Source organism: Varanus komodoensis, unplaced genomic scaffold (genome assembly GCF_004798865.1).
Source record: "Varanus komodoensis strain SLA01 unplaced genomic scaffold, ASM479886v1 scaffold76, whole genome shotgun sequence".
Taxonomy (NCBI): domain Eukaryota; kingdom Metazoa; phylum Chordata; class Lepidosauria; order Squamata; family Varanidae; genus Varanus; species Varanus komodoensis.
The window spans coordinates 265,091-288,488 of NW_025336429.1; the positions used below are offsets into that span (position 1 = coordinate 265,091).

The 23,398-nt window shown below is 47.2% G+C and overlaps 2 protein-coding genes across 2 annotated transcripts in view; one reads left to right on the plus strand and one right to left on the minus strand.

Annotated features, from left to right (window-relative positions):
• The first annotated feature begins 709 nt into the window (after positions 1–709).
• On the plus strand, positions 710–12,323 carry LOC123035043 (tigger transposable element-derived protein 1-like). Its single transcript, XM_044452879.1, has 5 exons — positions 710–821; positions 3,492–4,378; positions 6,572–6,692; positions 7,772–9,516; positions 10,140–12,323. Exons 2-4 carry the CDS (start codon positions 3,610–3,612, stop codon positions 9,513–9,515), a joined length of 2,634 nt encoding a protein of 877 aa, XP_044308814.1. The 5' UTR covers positions 710–821; positions 3,492–3,609; the 3' UTR covers position 9,516; positions 10,140–12,323.
• Positions 12,324–20,001: 7,678 nt separating this feature from the next.
• LOC123035052 (zinc finger protein 239-like) overlaps positions 20,002–23,398 on the minus strand; it is a 5,437-nt gene continuing 2,040 nt past the window's right edge. The window contains exon 2 of the mRNA XM_044452893.1: positions 20,002–21,769. Coding sequence (XP_044308828.1) covers positions 20,795–21,745 — 951 coding nt within the window. The 5' untranslated portion in view covers positions 21,746–21,769 and the 3' untranslated portion in view covers positions 20,002–20,794. The remainder of the gene's footprint in view (positions 21,770–23,398) is intronic.

Below are 23,398 nucleotides of genomic sequence, written 5' to 3' on the forward strand. Positions count from 1 at the left end.
TAGGCTCTTCTCCAGGGAGTCCTTCCTTCTCATTAGGTGGCCAAAGTATTTGAGTTTCATCTTCACTATCTGGCCTTCAAAAGAGCAGTCATGGTTGATCTCCTCTTGGACTGACCGGTTTGATCGCCTTGCGGTCCAAGGGACCTCGCAGGAGTCTCCTCCAGCACCACAATACAAAGGCCTCAATTCTTTGGTGCTCAGCCTTCCTTATGGTTCAAGCTAAAAAAAACTTCTCTAGCTGCCTTATCAGCTGTTGCTCATCAGCAAGAGAACAGAGAAGGATTAACTTCCCTTGCAGCCTCTCAGGCGAGCTGGTGGAGTTCCAATCTCGTAAAAGTAACAGCAATGCTAAACAGTGATCTGGCTTGGAATTCTGCTACCTTCTGAGAAAGGGGTGCAGGTTTGATTTTATGAAACAAAGGCACATATAAGCAGCCTTTTTTCTGCCAGGATTAATCTGAATTTCCCAACAATCCCAATCCATTTACCACTGACCTCAGAGGATCTCTGGTTCTCTTTGGCTGGAGGTCTTCAGACATCCATCTGGCTGCATCAGAGAGGAAATCCAAATGGGGAGGGTGGATGAGAAGACCTAGGAGGCCCCCTCTCCAACTCTATAAAAATGATCCCCACTGTTTTTAACATTTTTTCTTGGTTTTTCTCACAGTACCCTGTCGTAACAAAAGCAGATCCGCATTGGAAACCACAATGAAGCATGTAAAGCAAACGGAAGCATCTGGAAGGCACAGAGTTCCCTGAGTCTGGCATGGAAGATCCCCTGTTTGGGGTCCCCGCACATGCTTCGGGTTCCTTTGTCCAAGGTGGTGGTGCTTTTTTTTAAGGGGCCTTGATCTGCAGTAGGGAGAAATGGGACCGCTTTTGGATTGAAGATACTCACAGTGGGCAAGGTGACCCTGCCCCCAGTCCACTGCATTCTGAAGGCTTTACTGGCTTGGGGATGGTGGGAGATGTAGTCTAACATTTCTGGAAGTGGGGGCAGATTGAGGAAGAGATGGCGCGGGGAGTCCCTACTTTACATGCAGAAGATCTGTTTCAATTTTGGATTCGCCAGGCAGGAAAAAAGCCTTCCTAAAATCCTGGAGAGCAGCTGCTGGTTTGTGTCAGCAACACCAGGCTGGAAGGATCCAGGATCCAACTCAATAGAAGGCAGTAGTCCCATATTCCAGTTTACCTCTCCCTTTGTTCAGAGCCATGAGGACTAGAAACTTACTTAATTTTTAGGTGAAGGATAATAGCTGAGTGTGATGGAGTGTATGCTGTGCATGCGGAAGGTTCCTGTTCAGCCTCCCACATCCCAGGCAGGACTAGGAAAGACCCACTGCCTGAATCCCTACGAAGCAGGGGTTGTCTGTATTGACAGTCCAGGCTGAGAAGGAGCAGAGATCTGACATGCTGCGAGGCAGCTTCAGTAAATAAATTCAGGTAACAAGTAATCTGTTGAACAAGGCCAGAACCACAGCAGTGGGAGAATGAAAAATGGAAAGGCTTTTTGTGGGGGAAGGGAGAGGGGAAATGAGCTGTTTGGGGTATGGAGAGAAACCGCAGGATTGGCTCTTTCTGGTTGACTTCAGCATTTGCCAACGTTGTGCAGGATCAAAGCAAAAGTGGGTGGGTCAAGGATCTCTCTCTCTCTCTCTCACACACACACACACACACACCATCTATCTATCTCCACCTTCTTATTTAATTTATTAATTTCTAGAATATAGTCTTCCCTTTCTCTACGAGGAATCCTAGAGCAATGTATGCATCCATAAATCTACTATTACACAGGAAAAAATAGACTCAAACAGCAATTCTTCAGCCAGCCAGCTGAAAGAAAACACAGCTGTCTTTTCAGTTTGAAATGAGCTTAGATCGAACATACGAAGAAACTAAAATAGCTGTTCGAATGCCCTAGCCAAATAAAGGAAGGTCATTTTAATTTGGCTGCAAAAAGAAAAGAACGTTTGGTACCAGTCATGTCTTTGAGAAGGCAATTGTAGCGAACTGGTCTTCCCTCTTTCTTTTCCTCTTGAGCTGACACAGAGGAAAGGAAGCACAGTCTGTTTATTAAAACTTAATGACTGCAGAAGAATATAAATCAGGGCACGTCCTCGAGATGTGGGGAAAAGCATCAGTACGGAGTTGAATCCAAACTGAAACTCCCTCCTTCCTTCCCTTTCGGGAATGATTCTGACTGCACCCTCAGGCTTCTTAATTCTTACCTGCCCACCTTGCTTCTCCTGTGGCCCCCTCCCAGAGCTGAAAAATCTCCTTTTTTCCCCAAGGCAGTCTGGTTCTCACACTTTGCCTGAGATTGACAAGCCGTCTGCCCATTGCTGCACCTCTGCTTTCTCCCTAGCCCTGGAGGGAGCTGTCTGAACAGACCGTGATGTGTGAGAGCTTAAGTCCCCTCTACAGCAATCCAAAATCGGTGCCACCACAAATAAGACCCTGCCCCATGTTATGGCCTTACGTGTGAATCCCTGTGGTAGTGATTGGAGAAGGCCCTCTCTGAAGATCTTGGTGCATGGGCAGAACAGCATGGAGGAGGTGGTTCTACAGATATTTTGAGCAGATTTTATATGCCCATCTCTCTCGCTCTCTCTCTCTTTGTCACTTGCTTGTGAAGTCTTCCCTGCCTTCCCCTGGGGAAGGGCTCTTTATTTTATTCATTTTTATTTAAAGTTTTTATGTGCAGTCCAACACCAGAGTCTCTGGACAGCTTACAAAAACAAACAACATACCAACAAACAACACACCGCATCTGACCATTAATGATAAAATCAAAGATAAAACCGATCGAATGTTGTTTAATTGGATGCATCCAGGAGGCAACTGGGCAGTCATCTGAGTGGGAAGCTGTAACTTGGAGGCCTGCATTAGCAGCAGGTCAGGCCTGGGGGCCTTGGCACCTTCCAATCCTACTACAGTGGTACCTCGGCTCACAAACGCCTCAGTTCACGACCAAATCAGGTCGTGAACAGAAATTTCAGAAAAATTTTGCCTCAGGTCACGAACTCCACATTGGGTGATGATCACCGTCGTGCTGGGAGGGAGGGGAGATGGCTGCGATCTTTGCTGTTCTTTGTTACTTTGTTGTTCTTTGTCACTTGGTTTCAAATTTTTGTGATTAAAAAAAATGGTTACAGAACTGATTAACCTTATTTACATTGAACCTTATGGGGAAATTTGTCTTGGCTCAGGACCAATTTGGGTCATGACCAGAGTCGTGGAAAGGATTAAGTTCGTGAGCCAAGGTACCACTGTTTTCCATGATTCTTTGAACTGCTACTTAAAGGTCTCCTGTTTCCATCTCTCACTGCTTTTCCCAAGGGGTGAAGGTTCAGAAAAAGGTGGGGCTTTGGTGGGCTGGATGGGAGAGCCTTGAGACCTGAGGTTTGGATGGGGTGAGCTTGATACGGGTCTCGGGCCTCCTAATCTTGTCTCTCTCTTTTTTTTTTTTACACGTTGTTTTCTTCCCTTAGGGAAAAGTCTCTCTCAGTAATCTGGCATCCTAAGCTCCCCATCCATCTGAGTGGAAGACGATTCTCTCCACTTCTCTGTTCTGAGCTGGCTGTGCCAAGTCAGGCTCTGCGAGGGAAGATGGCCGAGGAGCGGGGAGACCTGTCGGCACTGGGAGCCCATTTAAAAGCTACCTGGAAGAATGGCATGAAACTGGAAGAAGTGGAGCCACCATGCCAAGAGGCCAGAAAAGGCCACATTGCCATCCAGGCAGGGGACACTAGAGGATTCTGGGAAAGAACTGACCCTCAAGAACTTAAACAGGAGCCTGATGAGCGCCAACAGTGCTGGGAAGCCCAGCTTCAAGGGTTTGTGCGAGCCCTCGAGCTCCCTCATTTGCACGGGGTTGCACAGCCAGCGCAAGAGTACCATGGCGTGCCCGTCCCGTCTGATTCGGGGGAAGCTACTGACCCTGCATGGCAGCCCACAACAGAAAGGAAAGTACTCCCAGGCCTCTGTGTGGAATCACATGTAATCCTCCCGGGCAAAGAACAGCCAGGCTGTGGGTCAGTGAAAGAAGAAGAAATCCCGGACAGGAAGACCCCTGTGGCAGAGCTCCAGCGCCAGCGCTTCCGGCATTTCTCCTACCAAGAAGCGGAGGGGCCCCGAGATGTTTGCCAGAGGCTCCAGGAACTTTGCCACCAGTGGCTGATGCCTGAAACACGCACCAAGGAGCAAATTGTGGAGCTGGTGGTCCTGGAGCAGTTCCTGGCCATCCTGCCAAGGGAGATCAGGAGCAGGATCAAAGCTTTGGAACTGGAGACGTGCTCCCAGGCCGTGGTCTTGGTGGAAGGCTTGCTGCAGCAGAAGCAACGGCAGGAGGAGGGAGACGGGCAGGAGACTGCCAGAGGTAACTCATTCAGGAGCATGGAGCAGTGGCTCTCTCTCGTTGGGTGCAGGACAGGGAAGTCTCGGCTGTTAGGCAGTATAAAAATGCAGTAAATAAAGCAGAAGGCGGCTCATCCCGAGTGTCAGGATCCGCTGGACCAGCTGGGTTGGGAAAGGAGGCCCTGAACCCTCCAGAGTCAGATGATCGAGGGGACTACAGAACTTAGGAACTGAACTCTGCGTTCTGTGATAGTACAAATCCTTTTCAATATTTACGCCCAAATAGTGCTGCACAACACATTGTTCCACCAACCGCAGCCCTCGTTGTGCAGATTTCTTGTACAAAACAAACGGCGTGTTTGAAAATCTGCCTGGGGCATGTGGGTAAATGCCCCAATTTCTTGGGGCATAAGAGCTGGCCTGGGTCAGACCAGGGTCCATTCAGCCAAGATTCTGGTCCTGCAGGAACTTACCAGCTGCCCTCAGGACAGCCACAAGCAGGACATGAGGGATCAGCACCCTCCCACCCGTGTTCCTCAGCAACTGGTGTGTGTAGGCACATGCCTCTGAGACTGGAGGCAGCATGTAGCCCTCAGGACTAGTAACCACGGATGGCTTCTGAAGAACTCCCCTCAGAATTTCTCCAGTGCCCCAATCTGCCCAAGATTGGGGCATTCGCTCCAGGAATTTTTCCAGCCCCCTCTGCAAAGGTGACTGTCACAACATTTTGTGAAAGTGAGTTCCATGGTTCAGTGCTATGCCATGTAAAGGAATCCTTCCTTTGATAAATCCTGAGTCTCCCATCCATCAGCTTCATGAGATGACCCCTTTGGGTTCTAGTGTTACAGAAGGAGAAAAAGATCTCGCATTCCACTTCCTGTACACCAGGCATCATTTTGTACACCTTTCTTGTTCCTGTCCCTGCTTCCTTCCCCTTTTCCTGCCCCTGTGCACCTTGGGCAGGTTTGGCCCTGTCGGTCACCTGGGTGGGTGGCAGGCCCTTGACAGGGCCGGCTCCATATTTCAAGGGTCCCTTGGGCTTCTCCTGAGGGTTTGTCACGCCCATGGCACCATCGTGGGGTCTCCGTGGCCTAGGTTCTGAAGGTGACGATGACCTTGAGGACTCGGCGATGGGGGTTGTGGAAACTCGGGGAGAGGCAGAACCTGTGCAGGGCCTTCAAGGTCGCTGCCCGTGGGCTCCCAGGCTGACCAAGAGAGCAGAGATCTTCTGAAAGGGATGGGAAAGGTCGAAGAGGAGGAGGAAGAGTGTTGCCTTGCTAAGCCCCTGGCCCCATGAGGAGGCACCGGGAGAGATGAGCTGCCCAGATAGTGTCATGAGGCCAGAGCACTCTTCCTAGTTACTCACACAGGAACAGGCAATAAAGGTTTAAAGCCTTGTATTCTAAACAACTTCAAAGGAACGCAGGCAATGAGTAATGCAGGAGCTGTTAATGGCAGTTCCAAGCAGTTGCCCCCTCCTTTCTGACCTATCCCAGATTTATGAGCGCCCCTCCGGGCTAGATAAGCCCCTCTGCCTCCTCCCTTGGCTTTGCCTCTCTTCTAATTGGCTCAAATGCCAGTCTTCTCAGCTGGGCATTCTCCATGGCAACAGGCCATCCCACAGCGTTATCTCCATGAAGAATGCGGCTCTTTCTAGCTGGAGAAAAACTTCGTCAAAGTCAGGCGGTGGGGGCGGTGTTTGTGCAATGGGCACCAAGTAGAAATCTTCTTGCTCTAAGGCCTGGCTCTCGCTGGGAGCGTCTTGTTCTCTCACGTGTGTCAACGACAGAGAGAAGGCTTGCGGTGTCCCACTGCCTGGCCCTTCTGCAGCGGGAGCCACCCTGTGGGGCCCCAGAGCTACCGAAAGGGAAGGGTTTGGGGTTCAACAACCACTCTTGACATTTGCAGAGGCTTGTCTTCTAGCTCCCTAGAGGGTTTGAAAGCTGCTTTGCCTTGTAGTGCCATAAAGAGCAGCTTCGCAAAGGGCCTGCATGGTGTCTTGGAGCTGCAGGGCCGGAAGGCAGGGTGGTGTTGCCTTGACTGAGAGGAGAAGCAATCCGGGGGGTGTTTGGAATGGGCCCCTGCTGAGTTTTGGACTCTGGGCAGGGGCCGGACCATGCGCAGCCCAGCGCTTGGGAGCAGAACATGTAGCACAAAGGCCTCCTGGGCAGGCAGCACGTGAGTTGAATAATTGGGCTTCTTGCTGCTACTCCAGGTGCCGTGGACCTTCAAGGAGGAGCCAGATCACCTTCCCCAGGTAGAGCCAGTGTCCAGGGGGCTCATGCTGGTCTTTCAGGCACTCAGAGAAGAGGAGCACAGGGGCGCACCTGTGCCAGGTAAGGATTCTTGTGCCTGGCTTTCTGGGTCAGCTGAGTTCCCAGCGGGGACTCCATCAGACCTCAGCTGGAGGACTGTGTCAGCCAGGCTTTGAACCATCAGTGTTCAAAGAGGTATTCGCTCAGGGTGTCCTGCACCGAATCGGGCCTAGGGGGGTGCGAGGCTCACCAAGGCGGTTCCCACGCTATCAGCTCGTGAGTTTCAAATTTGTGCTTGTAGCCCATGGGCAGACCGAACGACTCAGGCGGCACGTTTGGTCCCGGTATGGACACTTAAGCAGGGACAGTTCCTCTTTCTGGAGACTGATCCCAAGTGCTGGTTTTGACCCAGAAAGCCTTCCTTGGCTCAGGGCCACCAGGTCTGATGGGGCGCCTCTCTGGGCATGAGCCCATCCGTATCCTGCATTCGCTATCTAAGGTCCTCCAGGCACCTCCTTGGAGGGAGACCTGGAAGGCGGCAACAAGGGAGAGGGCCTTCTTCGTGGTGGCCCATTCCTTTTGAAGTGAACTCCCAAATTACACCCGCCTGGCACCAACTTTGTTGTCTTTTTGGCACCAGTTACCACCTTTGTCTTCTCTCAGGCATTTGGCGGCAAGTGATAAGGTTTTAATCCAGCCCTGGATGCCTCTTACTGTTTAAAAATGTCGAAAGTGTGCTTTCTGTTCATTTGTTTGTATATACAGCAGTGCCTTATAGTTGGGACGACTCTAACTTTGAATGATCCAGAGTTCGAACGCTAAAGTCGAGATTAAAAGTGCACCAACGTTCGAACGATGCTTCCATGTTCAAACTACATGTGCAGTGAAAAAAACACATTCACCACATAAACTAAATGTAATCTGTGGTGTGCCCAAGTCATCTCTTGCTTGTGTATTTTCAGTGCATCCGTTTACATGTGTGTTCTCTTTATTTTTTGCTGTTTTCTCTTTATTTTTTGGTTCTAGTACTGGCACGGACATGGTGAGATTGTTTTGTGTTGTATGCTTTTCTGTAGTTAGGATTAAAAAATGCCTTTTTTCCTCTTTATTTTTTGGTTATACTGTATTTATAACCCCTGCATATTGCCCATGGCATCCAGGAAGAGCATGGAAGCAAAGAAGCCTAAGAGGAAGGTTGTAATATCGACTATCGCAGTGAAAAAGGAACTTATCGCGAAGTATGAAAGTGGCGTGCGTGTGGCGGATCTGGCGGCCATGTTTAAGATGCCCAAGTCGACGGTGTGCACCATTCTTAAGAATAAGGAAGCGATAAAAGCCGCAAATGTGGCTAAAGGTGTGACGACGTTGACGTCCAGAAGATCACATGTTATTGAGGAAATGGAACAACTCCTCTTGGTGTGGATTAATGAAAAGCGATTGGCTGGCGATATCATTTCTGAGAAGATTATTTGCGAGAAAGCCAAGCAGCTGTATAGCGACCTTAAGAAATGCACGCCTGGAACCAGCGCTGAAAGTGAGGAGTTTAAAGGAAGCAGGGGGTGGTTTGCTAAGTTTCGGAAAAGAACTGGCATCCGCAGCGTTGTGATGCACGGGGAGGCTGCTGGTGCTAACGTGGGGGAAGCTGAAAAGTTTGCGAAAAGCTTTCAGCAGTTTGTTGAGCGGGAGGGATTTGTGCCTCAGCAAGTGTTCAACTGCGACGAGACGGGCCTCTTCTGGAAGAGGGTGCCTCGCGGGGCCTGCGTCACGGACGAGGAGGAGGCCGTGCCGGGGCCTCGGCCTATGGAAGACAGGCTGACGCTGCTGCTTTGCGGCAACGCCAGTGGGGACTGCAAGGTGAAGCCCCTGCTTGTGTACCACTCGGAAAACCCACGCGTGCTCAGGAAGCACGGCGTGATGAAGACCCGGCTCGGAGTGATGTGGAGGGTGAACGAGAGGGCGTGGGTCACCAGGCGGCTCTTCACTGAGTGGATTCACGAGGTGTTTGCGCCTTCCGTGAGGGCTTATCTCGCCGAAAAGAACCTGCCACGGAAGGCTCTGCTGGTGATGGACAGCGCTCCTGCCCACCCTCCGGGCTTGGAGGAAGAATTGGTGGGCGAATCCGGCTTCATCAAGGTGATGTTCCTGCCCTCCAACGTCACCTCTCTCATCCAGCCCATGGACCAGCAAGTCATCGCGAATTTCAAGAAGCTGTACACCAAGGCCATGTTTCAGAGGTGCTTTGAGGCGACCAGTGAGACAGAACTGACCCTCGGAGACTTTTGGAAGGGTCATTACAATCTCCTCGATGGCTTAAGGGTCATCGATAAAGCGTGGAGGGAAGTTTCTCTCGGGACAATGCAGTCTGCTTGGAAGAAACTCTGGCCGGATTGTATTTCAGCCAGAGACTGCGAAGACTTTGAGCCGGCGCCTGTGGTGAATGAAATTGTGGCTCTGGGCAAGGCCATGGGGCTGGAGGTGAGCGAGGAGGATGTGGAGGAGTTAGTGGAGGACCACAAGGCCGAACTCACCATCGAAGAACTTCAGCACCTTCACGATCAGCAGCAAGAAGACCTGGCAGAGGAAATTTCCTCGGAGGAGGAAGAGGGAGCCAAGAGGTGCATCTCCAGTGCTGAAATCAAGGAACTGTGCTCTGTTTGGGCTCGGACGCAGGCCATTGTGGAAAAGTGGCACCCTAATGCGGCAGTGGTGAACAGGAGCATTAACTTCTTTAATGACAATGTGATGGCATACTTTAGGAACATCCAGAAAAGTCACCAGCATCAGCCTCCATTGGAAAGCTTCTTCTCCGGAGAAAAAAGGCCAAGTGAAGCAAAGTCCTCAACCAGTAATGCTAAAAAGCAGAAGAGGGAGAGAACACCGGAAGACATCACCACTCCTCACTAAGGTACAGCAAATGCAATTTCCATTTTCTTATACAGTACATATTTACATATTTTATTGTTTTCAAGCTTTAATTGATAATTTTGATGTGTCATTGTGTTATTTTTACCTTAAATTATATCCATTTGCTCTTTACGCTTATCAAAATGGGTATTGTTTAGGGTCTGGGAACAGATTAATTCATTTTCCATTATTTCTAATGGGGAAAATTGATTCAGACTTCAAACACTTCGGAGCTCGAACGGCCTCCTGAAACAAAATAAGTTCAAAATATGAGGCACCACTGTAAATGGTTTTTATAAAGTCTTTTTAAGGTCCACATCTTTGCAAAGTGCCCAAAGAGCTTTGGCTATTGGCTAAAGGAATGTAACAAATGAGTGGGGTGGTGTCACGTGGTGTCCTGCAACGGCCGGGGGCTGGACTTGATGGCCTTCATGGCCCCTTCCAACTCGACTATTCTATGATTCTATGAATGGAAATGAAGAGATGCTTTATGACCTCAGGGCCCTTTGGGGTTTAACAAAAGCGTTTCCATGAGAATGCATTTCAAGGGATATGACTTTCTTGGCACAAAAGGGATATCTTGATCACGCTAGTTCAGAGAATCATTTCCTTCCCTTATTCTAGAAGGAGAGCAGTTCAAAGGAAGAGAAAATCCAACTAGAAGTCTCTGGGGACGTGGAAACCGATCAGACATCATCAGGAAAATTGCAGCAGAATATTTCCCATGGACATGATTGGTGGGAAGTCTCTGAGAGCCATCTAGGAAATCAGCCAGTGAAGGAAAGTGAAAAATCAATGTGTCATCCTCCATTTTAGCAGCAACTTGATGAAGTGACAGTCCAGCAGAGAACCCTTCAAGGTGGGAGACAAGCAGCCTGCACTGAATGTGGGCAGCTCTGGAGAAGTGGTACTGGCCTTCCTGAAGATCAGAGAATTTACTCAGCCAAGAAACCCTATGGGTTCTTGTACTGTGGGAACAGTTTCAGCCAAAGAGCTGGCCTTGTTAGCTACCAGTGGATACACATAGGAGAGAAACCCTATAGATGCCCAGAGTGTGGGAGGAGCTTCAATGAGGACTTGTAGTGATGAGAAACCTTATGTCTGCTCTGATTCTGGGAAGAACTTGACTCAAACAGCCAGCCTGATTACGCATGAGAGAATCCACACAGGAGAGAATCCCTACACATGCTCATGAGTGTGGGAAGAGCTTCAGCCAGCAATCAAACCTGATTTTACATAGGAGGACCCATACAGACGAAAGGCTGTATTAATGCCCAGAGTGTGACAAAAGTTCAGCTGTTGGTCTCACCTCCAGGATCATGAGAGAGCCCACACTGGAGAGAAACCATTCCAGCGCTCAGTCTTTGAGAAAGGGTTCAGCCAGAGACTGAAGCTTATCACACACCAGAGAATCCATACAGGAGAGAACCCATGTGAATGTTCAGACTGTGGGAAACACTTCAAGCCTGAACTGACATAAAAGGACCCATGACAGAGAGAAATCAGAACTCCCCACATGGCAACGAATTTTTAATGGAAATCATGTTTGGAAGTGAGCGAGGCCTGAGAAGCCAACAATACTGCCTGAGACCAATTACGTGCTCTTATTCAGAGAGCAAAAAGTGGTTCGGGTGTCCAATGAAGATTGCAGAGGGCCCAAATTAAAATCCTCACTCAGTCTTGACATCTCCTGGGCTATCCTGGGCCTGTCATTCTCTCAGGCTAACCTACCTCACAGGCTTGTTATAAGGTTAAACACCAAGGGTTGGGGAACCATATAAGCTCAACCTGTGAGCCTTTTGGAGAATGGGTGGGTTTAAAATACCTAAAGTAAATGTCTGAAACCAAATTAAGGATGGTGACATGGCTTTCCCATAAAATTTTGAATTGGAAAATTTTCCAGAAACTGTTTTGGTGCCTTAAAATCTGTTGGGATTGATTTATTTATTTATTTGGCTCCAGTTTAGCAAATAAATCTACCCCCAAGCCTCTGTCCTGCATCCACTTTATGCACTGTTTATCTGAGAAGCTTTTTACCCACTAGTGTTGGAAAAACGTGTTGGAACTGCTGTGCTTGACTGGGAGTGACAGAAAGCCTCCATAAAACAGACATGAAGTACAATATCCAGCGAAGCTTTACTCTGAAATAAATTCTGCTAAGTCCTGCTGAAATTAGGAGCTTTTCTTCACGAGGCTATTAAGTAACTGTATTTACTTTCAGTTTGATCACAGAATTTAATTCCAAGTGCTACATCGAAAAGCGTGCCCTCTCCTGCTTTTCTGCTACATAACCTCTAGATGGCACTATGGTATAGAGCAATAGAGCAAATACACAAGTGAGAAAACACGGTTTCTTTCACTTTCACTGATACCACATTGCCCTGCTCTAAAATGTTTGTCCGTGATCCTCTTTAGACATAGAAGGATAACTGGAAGGTCAGAGCATCATCCTAAGAACCTGTAGACAACTGTGAATAGGGAATGACAAGTGCGCAATCAATGCCTCATGTGGAAAAGCTCTTGCACATGGCATCACTGGTACCTATAGCAAATACCTTGTCAACAGCCCCTAGAACCTGTTTTCTAAACTTAAAAAGATACATGCTGAGCATATGGAATTTCACATTCTAAGCTCACATAAATCAAAGTACCACCGTGGCTGCCCAGAGAGAGTGGAGTTTGCTTCTGCTACCCTGAGATATGAAATACTGTTATTTGGGAATGAACACTATTTTGCTGGAGAAAAGGGTAATATATATTTTGAAGTAAAAATAATAAAATGGAAAGAGAAAATGAGTGACAACTTTATGTTTGGATACAGAGTCTTGTGCATCCGGGGTGCATTTTTTGTGTGTGCTTACTTGAGAGGATGCTGCACGGAATCCATAGTACGTCTATCGAGGGATTTACTGCTGAGTAAATATGTCGGGAAATGTTTGGTTATTGTGGCCTCGAATCGGCAACTCTTAAGGGGCAAGTTGTTTGCATTCAGACAGAAGAAAAGTCCTCCAACCCCCAGAATTTCCCAGTCAGCACCCCCACTGCTGGAATCTGGATTTTGGGCTAAAAGAGATTTTGCACGCAGAAAATTAGGTTTTGCCACAGAACCTCTTGAAGTTGCAGAGCATTTGGGGTGATGTTCCGGCTGTGCACTCGAAGGGCTGCTGGTGAGAACTCTTAGCAGGAGATCATGTCTTTTGCATGTGGATGGGTCCAGTTCAGCTCGCATCTGATGTTGCCGGAAGGATCAAGCAGGAGAACATGCGGGCGGGGGGGGGGGGGACCATGGAGAACAGTTGCCAGCAGGAACAATGCTTACTATTCTTAATTCATTTCGCTGCTTCTTGGTAGCCAAAGTTCTCACGGCGGCTCACAGCACTTCACAGAACACAAAGACGGATATAGTAAGATGCAGCATAAATAGAGCTGACCATGAAATACACATGAAACCCTACATGTTACCTACCCAACTGCTATTGGTTCAGAGGCCCTTCTTGAAGATCCATCCCTGAAGGAGGTGAAGGGGATGGCGAATAGGAGGAGGGCCTTCTTGGTGGTTGCACCTTATCTTTGGAATTCGCTTCTCGGAGTGGTTCGTTTGGCACCCTTGCTGCAGCCATTTCTGCACCAGGCAAAAACAGTTTTATAATCCAGCCATTTTAATAATGAATTGAATCATATTCAATTAATAAATTTGTAGATGGATTGATTTTATAATTTTTATTGATGGCTTCGTCTACTATCTTGGCTTAGGATAACTTTTGCTAAGGCACTGTGTAGGAATTGTAGTTGGACAGCCACCTGGGTGGGATGGTGTGAACTGGTGTCCTGCAACAGCAGGGGGTTGGACCTGATGGCCTTCATGGTCGCTTCCAACTCTACTCTTCTATGATTCTATTTTCAATAGATTTTTAAAGAATTTAAATATTAATTGTTTAGTTTATAAAAAAAATTTTAGCTGTTGGTTGTACACTGCTCAGGGAGTCCAGGATGAGACTGTTGGGTGAGGTTTATAAAGCCAGTAAATAAATACAGCATAAAATTTGAATATATGAAATTGAAAGCAATTTGAACAGCTAAAACCATTTCAGGACAGTCTGAACCTGGCACCACAAAGATGATGATGGTGATGCCAGACTGGCCTCTATGGAGACATCATTCCAAATTCAGGGGCCACCACTGACAAGCCCTTCCCTTTGTTGACACCCTCTAGACATCCCTTGGAGGAGTCTAACGCCTTCCAGGTAAATCCAATACCCTGGAGGGAAGTCCCCTCTTTGGAAGGTCGGAAGCAGCCGTCATAGCAAGGAACGCCATGGTCCCTCCAGCCCAGCAGGGCCAACACTGACTGGCAGCGAGGTTCCTGAAGTCTGGGCAGAATTCCTTCTTAGTCCTTGAAGATGTTTGAGACCTTCTGCATGCAACGTTCCCTTCCAGCCTGGAATTGCAGGCTACTAGTTATGCCACAGGCTTTTTTTGGTCTTCTGGCAGGAAAGGGACATGGAAACCAAGAAGTATGTGGAGGAGAATTGGACCTACCCATCGCTCCTGAAAGTTCTGGTTGCCTCTGGTCTGTTAGCAACAAAGCTGGTCTCACCACAAGCTCATCCTAGGTTAATTTACCTGTGAATTCTGGCCATTCCTTTTAAAATCCGGCAGGGTCTCACAGTGCTCAGTTGTGCCGTGCCAACAACCCAACCTGGCCAGGTTTGTATGACCTGACAATCCACGGGGTGCCCCTGCCACAGCTTCCACTACAGAGGGCTTTCTCTGCGGTGGCGCCCAATCTATGGAATGCGCTCCCCAGAGAGGTCCGCCTGGCACCGTCGTTATTTGTTTTTTGGCGCCAGGCAAAGACCTTTTTATTTAAGCGTCATTTTAATTGTTAATATTATTTGCTTATTTTACCTGGCCAGGGCGACTCATTTTATATTGTTATTTCTTGTATTTTAATTTTTTGTTGTGAGCTGCCCCGAGGCTTCGGCGAATGGGGCGGCATAGAAATGTTTTAATAAATAAATAAATATAAATAAATAGATACAGTGGTCCCTGTGCACCCCAAAAGGTGGCTTGGTCGCCAGACAAGCGATCTGCACACAGGAGCTGCCTCAGTTCACATGTCTCCCGCTTGTCTTCTTTGGACTCAAAGCTGTAGGGATTTAGGGTGGAGGCCAGGAAGCACTTCCTGATGGCTAGGTCCCCGAGGGTGTGGAATGGGCCTCCCCGGGAGGTGGTTGAGGCCCCACCAGGGAGGTTGTTCAAGGATCGGCTGGACATGCCCATGGTGGGCATGTCGTGAACGGAGCCGGCTGGAGCCGGGGGTCAGACTAGATGGCCCGGGAGGCCCCTTCTGACTTGCTCTGTTTCTGTGTTTTCTTGCCAAGGAAGGCCTGCTGGTGTGTCCAGGAGGCTCCTTAGACCATCTGTGGTTTGATCTGGATTTGATGCCATGGAACAAAATGGTGGGCAGCCGTTTCCTTGCATCTCTGCTTATCATACTATCTTATGAAGGGAAAATTGGGACAGTTCTGCTTACAGGCTTCTATGATTATGAGTTTTTCAAATGGATGACAATATGATTTATTTTTTAATTAAAAATTAGCTTAGGTTGCCTTTAAGGGCAGAACCCTTCAACAGCCTCATTATAAATAATATTATTTATTATTTATTATAATATTATAATATTATTGTGTTGATTATCACCAACCACCATAAATAAATTTGCTTCCAAATTACTAGGTACTCTAACGCAATGAACCAACTACACCAAAGAGTCTTGCCCACTAGCTTGCAATCTTATATAAGGCAAATGCCACAGTTTTAAGATATGAACTATGTGGGGGAAACAGATTTCCAGGGAAAAGGAGACCCTTTTCCCAGACAGCCTTGCCCTAGACCAGGGGTCGGCAACCTGCGGCTCCAGAGCCGCACGTGGCTCTTAAACCCCTCTGCTGCGGCTCCGTTGCTCAAAACACGCACAGCTGATCTGCGTCCTGATCCGCTGACTGAGCCGCTGATCTCAGGAATGCAGCGCTACTTAAGTAAACCGCTACATTCCTCTGCTAAACAAGCTTCCTGCAGGCTCTCATGTTACACGAAACGCTGCTGAAAGGATTCTCTTTGTCCCAATGTAATCTCCTTCCTCTGAATGTTAAAAGCTGCGCTTGGGACCTGTCACAATTCACAGCACTTGACTGTTTATCTGCTAATCAGTCACTAAACACACCTATATGATCTGCGCTGATTTACTGAGCTCCCCCTGCCCCCCTCATAGGCCAATCATGGACAAATCGAAGAAAAGTTTCTGAAGAAAACCAAAGGTGAGAGCCAGTGTGGTGTCGTGCTTAAGAGCAGGGGACTGGGACTCGGGCGATCTGGGTTCTGGTCCCTGCTTGGCCATGGAGCCAACTGAGTGACTCTGGGCCAGTCACAGACTCTCAGCCCAACCTACCTCACAGGGTTGTTGTTGTGGGGATAAGATGGAGGAGGGGAATGATGTAAGCTGCCTTGAGCCCTTTGTAGGAAAAGGCAGGATATAAATCACAATATAAATGAATGAATGGTACGTGGGTAGATTCATTTGCTTTTACTGCTGACGAACTTATGGGGTTTGCTGTTTAATGCATGCAGCCCTTTAGCACTGACCTAAACTCTTCAGGAAGCAGTTCTCCTATTCAAAATATATGAAAGGAGTCCTACTAGTTTATAATGCAAGATTAACAGTTCTTAGTGACTGAACAAGAGCTGCAGCTAAATCTTAATGAAGATATACATAGCATTAAGGTAAAAAACAATATATGAAGTGTTATCTTCATTTTAGCTGTCAAAAGGGTTTTGCGGCTCCCAGTGTTTTCTTTTGTGTGGGAAATGGGTCCAAAAGGCTCTTTGAGTGTTAAAGGTTGCCGAGCGCTGACCTAGACAAATCACATTTCCTTTCTCCCAGGCCTGCTTTTGTCGTTTCCAGCGCTCAGTTTGTGAGGGATTCGATGCTGTTTTTAACAGAGCGGTGCTGGATTTAAGCCTTGTTTTTGCTGGGTTTGGAAGCTGCCAAGGCAGGGAAAGCAGGTCACAATCTTAAATGAAAGGGAGAGAAACTCTGGGAGAGGCAGTTGTGACGGTGGCGGAAGAAGCCACCATCTGCCACCGTCTGAGTTTCTGCCTTCGATCTTCCTCAAGGACAGCAAAAACATGAATTGCTGAGCGAGGAGAAAGGAGAGCAAGCCACATGCTCAGTTCCCTGGGCCAACGGCGCAGTGTGTGAGATGGAGGCAGAACCATCTTTTTCCTCTTCCTCGAAACTCGCCTGTGCAGGAGACTCCCCGCTTTCTGCTTCAGCAGGATCCCTGCAGGTTTTCCGAGTCCGGTGTGTTTAAAGGCAAGCTGGGCAGAAGTTGAAGCTGCCTCTACTGGTGCTTTGGGGGGGGGGGGCATTTGCAGAAGATCAGCAAGTATTCCTGATTCCCAGTTGTTGAACAACAACACAAGGATTGCCCCCCTCCTTATAACTGTTGAAGCCACACAGAGTCTGCCTCTCGGTTGGACTACCGCTCCCACCATCCTTGTGTACAATGGGAGCGGCAGTCCAATCCCTCCAGAGGGTGCCCGCACAGGGGTGTTTTAAGCAGCCACCCTCCCACCCTCTGCTTGCATTGTACTACAGGTCCTATCATCCCCAGCCAGCACAGCCATTGCCATCCGGAGAGTGCAGGAAGTGGGGAAGTTTTGCCTGACTTTTTTTTTTTTTTTTTTAGAGCCAATTGCTGTGGCTGCTGCATAACGTTTTATGATCAGTGTGGTGTAGTGGTTAGAGCTTGGCCTGGGACTCGAGCGATCCGGGCTCTAATCCCCCCTTGGCCACAAAGTTCACCTGGCAATGTTGGGCCAGCCCCGACCTCTGAGCCTAAGTGAGCTCTCAAGGTTGTTGTGACAGTGGAGATGGAAAGGAGACAAAGGATTATATGCTGCACGGTTCCTTCCAAGAGGAAAAAAATCAGGCTATAAGCATCAGAGTATGTTTCTGAAACGCGCAGTTGGTAAACTGGAGAAGTTCATAGTGCTAAAACATGGTTTTGCTTTTTTTTAAGGCCTGTGGAATAGAAAGGTCTTTACCAGGTGCCTGAAGTCCCTACGTGGTCCTTTTGGAGAAGAGGGCCGGATCTTTTTTGATAGGAGTAGAATTGCTCCCTTTGTCAACCCACTGCTGCAAATGTTTCTATTCAGGCAAGACTCTGACATAGGGCCAGATCTGCCTCTGAAGGGTTTCTGCCATAGGTTGGCACTGCCTGTATTTGTTAAGGTTCTGTTTTTAAATTTTTTAAGATTATGTTTTAATTCAGACTATGTTTTTAATCCAAATTTTGTGGTTTACCTCCTCTAGAGCTGCTTTTGGGTGGAAAGTCAGGGTATTAATGAAATTTATGTATTTATTTAGAGCTTTTGTATGCCATCCCATTGCTTATAGCCTCGGGACAGCTCACATAAATAAATAAACATAATACAAAATACGTTTAACAATTAAAATCCGAAAACACCCTGGCTGCACAATTAAAACCTATAGATATTAAACGTTATTAAAATATTTTTTAAAAGAAAAAGGTCTTAACCTGGCGCTGAAAAACAAATAATGACGGCACCAGGTGGACCTCTCTGGGGAGAGCATTCCACAGATGGGGAATTCAATAAATAGGGAGGAAAGGCAGCCTTTCAGGGAAGCGGAGGACATTTAGGGCTTTCGTGGTTAAAACTAGATGGACCTTGGTCTGAAGCAGCAGGATTTTTATGTTGTAAGCAGAAATGCACCCCTTATCCCAAAACGAAATGAATCAGAATGTAGAGTCAAAGTTTTATTAATTCATGTATCCGCACATACATACATGGCACACTCAATTCTTCCTAGGTAATTTTTCCTTGCTAGCTCTAACATATATATAACCTTATGCCAAGCTTTAGCAAGAGACTCCCAGCAGTGGCTGGAAACTGGCAGCTACACGTAAGACTCAGATACCTTTGAATCTGCCACCTTCTTCCTCCGGGCCAAAAATCAGGATTTTTAAAAAGATGTCCTTGATTAGCTTGGATCTGCTACCTTCTTCCTCCAGGCCAAAAATCAGGATTTTTAAAAAGATGCCCTTGATTAGCTTGGATCTGCTACCTTCTTCCTCCAGGCCAAATATCAGGATTTTTAAAAACATGTCCACTGCTGGTCATGCAGGCAAAACAGCCGCCTTCCCCAGTGTAATGCCCTTCAGATGTGTTGGACCACCACTCCCATCATCCCCGGCCAGCATGTTATGCCTCCTTGCAGTGGGTCAAGGATTTGTTTTTTTTTAATCCCAAGGAAAGCGACATGGCAAGGCTAGCCTTGCTTACAGGTGGATTTATTGGGTAAATCCAAGAATTTCCAAAGCTAGTATGTTCCCAGTCGATCAGCAAGGCTGCTGTCAGCTGGAACGGGTGTTCAGCAAAACCTGCTGGTCTGAACAGGATGTCTGAACAAAGAAGGGTTGGGCCAAGGCCCTCGTTACGTGCTCCTTGCTGCTCATGCCATGAAACCTCGCAATCCAGTTCTACCAAAAACAGCACGGGCGTTTCTCCTCCTAGCAAGTTTGGTCTCAGGTAGGCAACCCACGGAGAGCTAGCAGATTCCCACAGGCACTGCATCCTCTGAAACAGAAGATCATGCGGTCCTGGAAGGCAGGCCATCATTGTTAGGGTCTCCGAGAGCAAACACCTGCTCATTCGCCATGTCCGTCCTTTGTCCATCTTCCAAGAGGCCTAAACGAGGCAGATGAGATGACGCAAGACGCTGCAGCCCAACACAGGCATCATGTTGGGGAAAGCGGCAATTCAGGTCTGGGAAAAGGACACAGACCTGACTTGGCAGAAAGCAAGGCCTTCTTCAGAATCATGAGGACTAGGAGCAAAGTCCTCTTTCAAGGGGCAAAGACAATAGCCCAATGCGAGAGCAGGCAAATGCGTGCAGCAAGCCCCAGGTTGGGAAGTTACTTGCCTAAAGTCCTGGGGAGCCATGGCCAGTGCTGGGCCAGATGGACAAAGGGTTTGAACCAGGATAAGCCCATTTCCTGTGTTCCTAAGACAATTTTGCAGGTAGGATAACATAAAGAAAGTCCTTCCATCCACCTCTGGAGTTAAAATCGCTACATGTCGTCCACACAGTCTCGTACGACCTCAGTTAATTGCCATGTGCTCACACATCCTTTGGGGACATCCTCCAGATGTTTAAACTACACTCCCTAGCCCCTGACCATGTTGACTGGGGATGATGGGAGTTGCACTGGAGAACATCTGGAGTGCACAAGATTTGCCTAGCCCTGCTCTACTTCACTCAACTTCACATGAATTCTTAATACTACTAATAGGCTTATTTATGACTTGACACACCCAGAAACATCCCCTAAAATATTTCCATAAAATTCCCTCTATTTTCTAAAAGGTCAGTTATTTAATAAGTGTATAGACCACTTCATTATAGCTAAAAAAGATACCTTGAAGTAGTTTACTAAAGATTGAAATACAAAATGTCCATTGTTAAAATATTAAAAGCAGAGCATACAAATGTTTGCGGTTAAAAAGGGGAAAAAACACTCAACTAAAATGTTTAAAATCAGAGAACTCAATCAACATTCAAAATGAATCAAAATCAGAGAAATTCAACAAACTGAGCAGTTCAATCAGTCTGGAAAGGCATGCCAGTTGGCATCTCCAAGACCTCCAGAGTGGCTGCGTCACAACCAGCCAGACCTCCTATGACAATGTTAACAATCCAACTGCTCTGTATCAGGCAAAGGTGAACCACCAGGTAACTTGCTCCCAATGTGCCAGCAACAAAACCTTGAACCTGCCCCTGTGGCTAATCGAGGCAGCAGTGTGTGGCCAGGCATCACAGCCAGCCGTCACCTCAGTCACCTGTGCTTGGACTGCACTGTTCGGGTTCCCTCCGTCCAAGAACAGGTGTGCTTGGCATACCAACCAAAGCATCTAAGAGGCACTCCTTGCCACAAAAATAATGTGGGTTTCTAATGAAGCACAAAGACTACAAGCTAAAACAGGAGCACAGCTCTGGTTTTCCAGCTCTGGTTTCCAAGATTGGGAACTCCCTTTTTTCAAGGATCTTCCACAGATTATGGGGATTCTATCTGAGGCTATCTCCAGGTGCTACGACAGAGAAGGCTCTGCTTCTTGCAACTTATTTCCAAGCCCTGGAATTCCAGAACACACAAAGCAAAGCCCCATCTGTTCATCTTGGTGTATGAGGATGTTCACTCAGGGGTTTCCTCACTTTTGTGGGTTCGTTGATGTTTCATGAGGATGGAACTTCGACTGAAACTCTTTCCACATTCTGAGCACGGATATGGTTTCTCTCCTGTATGGCTTCTTTGGTGGGAAGTCAGATGGTCACTTCGGTGGAAACTCTTTCCACACTCTAAGCACTTATACATCTTCTCTTCTGTGTGGATTCTCTGATGTAAAGTGAGATGCGGGCTCTGACTGAAGCATTTTCCGCACTCCAGGCACCGATAGGGTTTCTCCCCTGTATGAATCCTTCGATGGAGAGTAAGGTGTGTGCTCTGATTGAAGCATTTGCCACACTCCAAACATTTATAAGGCTTCTCCCCTGTGTGGATTCTTTGATGTGAAGTAAGGTGTGTGCTCTGACTGAAGCGCTGGCCACACTCCTGACATTTATAGGGTCTCTCCCCCGTGTGGATGGTGCGATGTATAGTAAGTTTCCTGCTGTGGCTAAAACTCTTTCCACAGTCCAAGCATGTAAAAGGTTTCTCTCCCGTGTGGGTTATTTTATGCAGAATATAATATGTGCTCTGGCTGAAACTCTTCCCACACTCCAGGCATTTATACCGTCGCTCTCCTGTATGCATCCTCTGATGCTGAGAAAGGTGTCCACTCTGTTTGAAACTCTTCCCACATTCAAAACATTTATAGGGCCTCTTCTCTGTGTGGATTCTCTGATGTACTTTCAGGCGGGATTTAGAACAAAAGATTTTCCCACATACGGGACATTTATTCTCTGTCTTTTCCTCCTGTATTTCTTTTTCTGGGATTTTGTCGGCAACCCCACATTCACTGGGAGTAGATTCATTCCTCTGCTTTTCTTTCTCGGCTGTTTTTCTTTTCTTCTGCCTCTTTGGCTTACTTTTTTCTTCCATCTCTAAATGCCCAACTTCTGCAGACATATCACCTGGTTCCTTCATTTTCCCTCTCCCAAAATTCTCCTACTGGGATAGAAAGAGAAAGAAAAAGTTAGGAACCCATGGGAACAAACAAGAGTTAGCCATGGATGCTTCCATAAATCATCTGCTTTAGTCATAGAATTATATGATAGATGATGTTGATTTTCTAGAGAAAAAAATCACTGGACATTTCTGGATTCTTTTCTGTGCAAATTAAGGACATTAGGGCAATTTGGTAAAATTTCTGCTGTTCAAGAGGATGATCTGACATTACCTTTATAATGGATTTCTACTCCAATTTTTTTTCCTTTGCGAGGAATCCAGGGTGACTGGCATGGCTCCCTTTTATCCTCATCACAACAACCCTGTGAGGTAGGTTGGGCTGAGAGTGACTGACTTGCCAGAAAACGCTCCATGAGCTTCACAGCCGAACGGGGACTAGAACTCGGATCTCCCAGGTCCCAGTCTGACATGCTAAACACTAAACACTCTGGTTAAAAGATAAGATTTAGGGCACCATCCAATTGTCCCTGTGGCAGATTCCCATAAGCTCCAAACCTGGAAGCTAATGAGCATCCCACACCACGAGTAGGCATCGCAGTAGTAATCTCTACTGCCACACAAGTTGCACCTCGTACAGTGGTACCTTGGCTCACTAACGTAATCCGTTCCAGGACTCTGGTCGTGAGCCAAATTGGTCGTGAGCCAAGTCAAATTTCCCCATAAGGTTCAATGGAAAGAAGGTTAATTTGTTCTGTAACTATTTTTTTTTAATCACAAAAATCTGAAGCAAAGTGACAAAGTACAACAAAGATTGTGGCCATCTCCAGCCCCCCTCAGCCATCGTGCTGGAGTGGGGGAGACTGGCACGATTGTGGGCACGTGCCGGGGGGAGACAGGCACGATCGCGGCCATCTCCCCCACCCGCCCAGCGCGATCGTGCCCATGCGGGGAAAGCAGGCGTGATCGCGACTGTCACCCAAGCTGGAGTTCGTGACCTACGGCAAAATTGTTATGAAATTTCTGTTTACGACCCGATTTGGTCGTGAACTGAGGCGTTCGTGAGTGGAGGTACCACTGTATTTTCTTTAGACAGATGTTTTCTGTACTAGCTAAAAAAAGAAAGACCTCGTGTTTTGTTTTGGTTTTTGTCCCAAGAAATCACAAGCATTTGACCTGAAATATGTGACAGGGGAAACAAAAGCAAACTGAAACACAATCGCATGCACAGTCTGATAACGTCCTTCCGCTCCGAGTTGGCCGAAGATGCTGGGAGATATAGATTTTTTCTGTAGAATTAAGCATAGCACTGTGCTCTTAATGGGATGCTCATGTAACATCTATACTGAACACTGGAACACTCACAAAACAGCACATAGTTTTACATGCTACTGAAGAAGAAATCACTTCTACATTGAAATCCATCCTTTCTACATTGAAGAAAACAGAAATATCCTGAAAAAGGTAGACATTTTAAGGACATTTTAGCAACCCAAAGAACTATGCATGTTATGTTGACAATCAGCCATCCACCACTTTGAAAATGCCAAGCTTGCCTCTTCTGCATTCGGCAACCACCCGTGGTTGCGAATGAAATTATGAAACAGAAAAATAAAATAAAACAATTTTCTTAAAATAAAACAAACCCAAATTCCAGGGGGCCCAGGACAGGAA